This window comes from Lepidochelys olivacea (assembly GCF_965140295.1).
Source record: "Lepidochelys olivacea isolate rLepOli2 genome assembly, chromosome: 27".
In the NCBI taxonomy this organism is placed as follows: domain Eukaryota; kingdom Metazoa; phylum Chordata; order Testudines; family Cheloniidae; genus Lepidochelys; species Lepidochelys olivacea.
The window spans coordinates 3545952-3552319 of NC_140437.1; the positions used below are offsets into that span (position 1 = coordinate 3545952).

The 6368-nt window shown below is 49.0% G+C and overlaps 1 protein-coding gene across 1 annotated transcript; it reads left to right on the forward strand.

Annotated features, from left to right (window-relative positions):
- Nucleotides 1-1221: 1221 nt before the first annotated feature.
- Nucleotides 1222-6368, forward strand: LOC311513566 (somatotropin; the record flags this gene model as incomplete). The annotated part of the gene is made up of 5 exons (XM_084615487.1): nt 1222-1225; nt 1893-2056; nt 2878-2994; nt 3770-3931; nt 5948-6368. The coding sequence occupies 5 exons, from the start codon at nt 1222-1224 to the stop codon at nt 6146-6148; spliced, it is 648 nt and encodes a 215-aa protein (XP_084471613.1). The 3' UTR covers nt 6149-6368.

Here is a 6368-nt window from a genome sequence, read left to right on the forward strand (position 1 = left end):
AAAACAAAAATATTGAGAAGAGGAATGTAGCCAGTGAGATGACAGCCGGGCTTCCAGGTCTGGTGCTCTAGGATTTGCCAGGGCCGAGATGCACTCCCCTGGAACCTGTACACATGATGTCAGGATCAATAAACATTTCTAAGCAGTAGTCTTTAGATCATTGATCAGACAGAAACATAGTTTATCCCAAAGCCCCAGTACCACCCACTGGCAACACCAACTCCCCTTTGCATCCATAATGCCTTAGTGTCACCCAGCTCCCACCTGTACCCAGAACTTCCAGCACCACCTACTGGCATCACCCACCTCACCTCGGAACCCATGACCTTCAGCACCATCCATTGGCATTAGACTTTGCACCTGGCACCACTCGCCAGCCTTACACCCCCCACACACACACCCACACACCTGCCCCAGCACCCAAGAACCTCATTAGAGCTGTTTCTGCTTGCCCTGGACAGGCACGGGTGAAAGAGACTGGCTTTATTTCTGCCCTTGGGGGGGAAGAAGAGGAGGTGGGTGTTTTTCTGGCTGCAATGCTGGGGAGTATGTGTCCACTGAAGCCTGTGATCGTAATGTGCAATCCACTCCACCCCTCGAACCAGTGTGTGCTCCAATAACAATTACAGAATGTCTTACATTTTCAAAGCACTGCCCCAATATTAACCAAACCTTCCCCAGTCCCCCAGGAAGATGTGTATCGGTAACCCAGCTGGCAAGGGGGAACTAGGACACAGAGATTAGGACCAAGACGTTTAAATCTGGCTGTCTAAAGTCAGGCATTGTAAATCCATATTGAGGCTCCTAAAGAAGCGCCCTGAATTTCAGGCATGCTGGGTGCTGCCACTGATTGCAGGGGAAGCTGTGGGGGCTCGGCCCTTCGGAGCCAGCCCACTCGTATTTAGGCGCCCATGTTTGAAAGTTTTGGCTTTCATCTCTCAAAGGCTGTTTCCCCATCTGTAAAATGGAGGCAAGGATTCTCTGCCCCTTTGTAAAGCACCAGGCGAGCCCTGGGTAAGGAGGAGGGCATGCTGGCTCAGCAACTCTGGAACAGAATTTCCACAGTCACCACAGAACAGGCCAGAGGGAGAGAGTGGGGGTGGGGGATGAGCATGAGAGAATCTTAAAAATACAAGAAAAGGTCTGTCTCTTGGCATTGTACTTGCATATTGGTGTCTAATCTGGTTTATTTTATGCAGAAATAACCTCATGGTAATACGAATGGGTAAGTACAATGAGTGCAAAGGCCAGGGTTCAGAAAAGAGCTACAAGAATGATTCGAGGTCTGGAAGACCGGCCTCTCAGTGAAAGATTCAGTCTGTTTAGTTTGTCCAAGAAAAGGCTAAAAGGTGACTTGATCCTGATCTGTAAAGATCTCCAGGAGGTGAAGATTTCTGGTCGTAGAGGGCTCTTTAATCCAACAGACAAGGCAGAACAAGAGCCAATGGATGGAAGCTGAAGCTGGATAAATTCAGACTAGAAATAAGGCGCACATTTGTAATGGCAAGGGTAATTAATCATGGGAACAGCTTATCCAGGGAGGTGGGGGATTCTCCGTCACTTGCTGTCAGTCAGTCAGGACTGGATGTCTTTTGGAGAGATACTCTTGAGCTCAACCAGAAGTTCTGGGCGTGATGCAGGAATCCCTGGTTGAGGTTGTTTGGCCTGTGCTACGCAGGAGTTGAAACAAGATGATCAGAATGGTCTTAAATGTATGAAGCAGTCACCAGCCGCCTCTTTGAACCCCAAGACACCATCAGCTTACCCTATGTGCCAGCCCTAGAAAGAACAAAGAGGATGAAAGGGGCTTCATTGTAGCCTTCCACCCCCCACCCCAACAGTAATTAGGACACTGCCCCCAGAATCACTGACACCTCCCCTTTCTTTTGCAGGGTCATATTTTTCTCCTCTGCTCTTTGCTGCAATCATCCTGGGGCTGCAGTGGCCCCGGGGGGCAGCAGCGTTCCCTGCCATGCCCCTCTCCAGTCTGTTTGCCAATGCCGTGCTGAGGGCCCAGCACCTCCACCTGCTGGCTGCTGACACATACAAAGAGTTTGTAAGTATCACAGGGTTGTGACATTGGACTCCCATGTTATTTGAAAATGGGATAATCTTTCCCCACAGACGCAGACATGTTCAGTTTGTGGAGTTCTCTCCAATCCTGGGCAGGGGTTCTGAACTCATTTATGTCCCAATCTCCATATTCCCGTGCATCTCTCATGTCCCCCACCTTCTCCCCACCTTTCCCAGCAACAACCATTAGTCTCCTTCCTGCACCCCAGTTCCCCCTCTTCCTCACATTCCCCTGCCCTTCCCCCATTTCTCTTTCTCATCTGCCACATTTGCTTGTCCCCTCATGGTGACCGGCATTACAGTCAGTTTCCAAAGCCCAGAGTGGCTCAGACACCTTCACTGAGGGGAACCTGGCGTCAATGCCCCTGGAAGCCATGGGAGATGACACATCTTTACAAGACTTACTGTGTCCAAGGAGTGTATAATTTACTTATGGAGCTGGCAGACCGTGGGCTTTCCAAAATTGTCTGGTTTTCTGCTACCTTAGCTTGCAGAAATACAAATGGGATTACATGTCCATGTCCTTCCTTTGAGAAGCTAAACTGAATACTGCATGTGTTATTCCATAGCACAGACCTAGTCAGAGGCTGATCTTTAGCCTCAGTAACTACTTGGCCAATATGCTGGCTCATCAATGGAATTGCATGCCATTTCCCACCTGCCAGCCCTTCACAGCATCTGTCACCTTTTCTTTCATTTTCCCACCTTGTTAACAGTACGGTTCAGCCTGGGGAGAAGGGTCCCAAGCCCCTTCCCAGGGCACTAGAAAGAGCAGTTCTCAGTATGTTTGGGATGTTTTCACAGGAACGGACCTATATTCCAGAGGAGCAGAGGCATTCCAATAAAATTTCCCAATCAGCATTTTGTTATTCAGAAACCATTCCGGCTCCCACAGGAAAAGATGATGCCCAGCAGAAATCAGTAAGTTCTCTTCACCTGGCAAATACATTCTGACAGCAGAGCCGCTTCTGAAAAGAGGGTTTCCAACGGGACTCTATATTGTCTGAGGTAGCTCCTTAGTGCCTGCCCAGTAAAACTACAGCTAAGCATGATGTGCTAAGCTAAAGAGGGCTGGGCCTGGACAGTACCTGAAGAGGAGACCTCTGAGGATCAAGTTCAGGTTACTGAATGAAGTAGTCAGCTGCACATTCCATCAAAGACAATACTAAATGCAGTGACCAAGCATGGTACTCGGGGGAGGTTGCTAACTTCCCAATGGGAGATAAAAGCAAGAGGCGCTTAGCCACTTGTGCTCATTAACCAGCCTGTGGCATTTTTCTGAGCAGGAGTTGTTCCAGGTGTCCTGGCCAAATTCTAGTTTGGAGAATTCCAGTCTGTCTCTTTAAACTCCCCTTGTAGAATCATCAGGATTCCTCACTTCCTTTCCCAAGCTGTCACGTAGCATAGCTCTTAGCCACATTCCACTTCCTTTGGGGGTAAAGCAATTCCGGCATATGTAAGGTGCGTAAAATGCTCTGGGATGAAAGGTGCTTTATGAGAGACGCTGCTCTTTGCATCACCCTTTTCACCATGCGTGACCCTGGAGGGTACTGCATAGGGAGAGGACAGGCTTTAAGCACATCAGTGCTCCAGAGTTCCTTTCAGTCACATTCTGTTTTAGAGTGGAAAGCACATGCCTGTTGCTTAGAAGACACCTTTCCTGCAGAGCTCTGACCCCAATTTATTTTCATTTCAGGACATGGAGCTGCTTCGGTTTTCACTGATTCTCATTCAGTCCTGGTTAAACCCCGTGCAGTTCCTAAGCAGGGTGTTCACCAATAGCCTTGTGTTTGGCACCTCAGACAGAGTCTACGAAAAACTGAGGGACTTAGAAGAAGGTATCCAGGCTCTGATGAGGGTAAGCAGCAGCATGTGACATGGTTACAGAATCATATTGCTCTCCTGGACTCCAGCAGACAGAGCTTTCTTGGGGGCTGGCTCAAGACTATGGAATGAACTCGCCCAGGGACTAGGGACCATCCCAAACCTCCCCACTTCCCGCTCCAAATGCGAGGTGCATTTCTTTGACCTTCCTTCTCTAACATAAATATACGTGTAGACCAGTGTTTTCCCCAAGAAATAAAAGTATAGAGGCAGTGTTTGACTTTACACGGGGGGTTGGAAAATGACTAAATTAGCAACACTGTTAACTAGGGCAAAGAGTCCTGTGGCAGCTTATAGACTAACAGGCATATTGGAGCATAAGCTTTCGTGGGTGAATACCCACTTGGTCGGATGCATGCAGCGGAAATTTCCACAGGCAGGTATAAATATGCAAGCAAGAATCAGGCTAGGGCTAACGAGGTTAGTTCAATCAGGGAGGATGAGGCCCTCTTCTAGCAGTTGAGGTGTGAACACCAAGGGAGGAGAAACGGCTTTTGTAGTTGGCGAGCCAGCCACAGTCTTTGTTTAATCCTGAGCTGATGGTGTCCAGGCTGAGGCTGATGGTGGGTGGCATCTGTTGAAATTGTGGTGGAATTCTTCCAGGGTTTCCTTCCCATGGGTCCAGATGATGAAGATGTCATCAATGTAGCGTAGGCAGATCTACCGCAAACTCAGCCTGGGCTCTGAGGCCCAGATCTGTAAGAATACTTAGGTGCCCAAAGATACAGACAGCAGCTGAGTGGGATTTTCAGAAGTGTCTTGGGAGTCCTGTGGGAGTTAGGCACCTACATATCCAGCTGCATCTTTAGGCAACTAAATGCCTTTGAAAGTCTGGCCCTGAGAGTCAAGCTGGGTTCTTTCCTTCTCACACATCAACAGCACTTCACATACACTTGTGCAACCCCCCCCCCCACCCTGTTTTCACTTACACTTGTACTCAATTCCTGGGCAGAGTGATGCTGAGAAGCCAGTCAAATAAACAGGTTTCCATTTCAAGCAGTGCTTACCTGGCCAAAAAAGCTCCAGCTGGTGCACAAAGCTTTTCAGTCAGAAGCAGCAGGAACCTGGTAACATCAGCTAAAGATTTCTCCACTGGGACTGTAAAGTGTTAAAGAGAAAAGAGATTTATTTCACAAGTGTACCAGTTCCCCTAAGCCAGCACTTTGGCCAGCTGTGTTACTGAGACACCTAGACAGTCTCCAACCTGTTTCACACATCCCTCCCATCACCGCTGTGTCTTGTCCGGGGCCTGTCCAGCTTTCTTCATGCAGACTATAGTTTAATATGTCCACAATCGTACATGTATAATTGTTCTTCTTGTGAAAATGTGTATGTGAAAGAATGTGCACAAGTGGAACATGAGCTCTGAACAGCAACCCAGTACCCAGCTCCTTTATGGCTAGATGGGAAACTATCTTCTGGTGTAACATGGGGCGCTGGGTTGAGAACCATGGATTTTAAACATATGTGCTTGTAGTCTACAAGAAGAAAACGGAAGTGGGGAGGGAAGCAGCAGGTAAGGGACCATCCCAAGGTTGACAGGAATCCAAAAGAGGAGCTTTCATCCTGCACACCCTTTGGTAACATTCATAGAGGGCGATCCACATCACCTACTCCCTTCTGCCCCTCCTTTCCAGACCCCATCTCTCCCCCATCCTCCCAGTTGCCTGTCTTGGGTAGGTGATGAGCTCACCTATGAGAGGGGGTGTGCTGGGTTTGACAGTAGCTCCTCTCCCCAGCATACTCCCTCTTGCAGGCTAACTCCCAAAAGCACCCATGCAAGTGTGCTAAGCCAGCTCCACACCACCTGCCTGAATCCTGTCTCCGGCTTTCTGTGCCTGTGAAAGCCCCTTCTTCAGGAGTGCTGAGACTGGGAGGCACTCAGCTGTGCAGGTGCCTTGCCATTTGTTTCCATGGTCCCAGGCCTTTGGGCTCTGATGTGCCAGCCCAAGAGCCATTCCCTCCCACCTAAGCTGCCATGTCCCCACAGGAGCTGGAAGATGGAAGCCTCCGGGGATTTCAAGTCCTCAGACCCACTTATGACAAATTTGACATCAATCTCCGGAACGAAGACGCCTTGTTAAAAAACTACGGCCTGTTGTCCTGCTTCAAGAAAGACCTGCACAAGGTGGAGACCTATCTGAAACTGATGAAGTGCCGGCGGTTCGGAGAGAGCAACTGCACCATTTGATGGCAGAAACACAGTTCTGTTATCCCCGAGCACTAACACAAGACGAGGTTAGCATGCTCCTGCCTGTGTGACCCCCTTTGTGAAGAGAACCTCAGAGGCTGATGTGTCTGTGCGTGAACATACTCTCCCACTAGCTGTGGTGTTTTGGAGGGGCTGCATAATGATGCTCCTCCCCCTTTGTAAAGAAACCCCTTTTTGCCTACAGAGAATAAACGAGCTA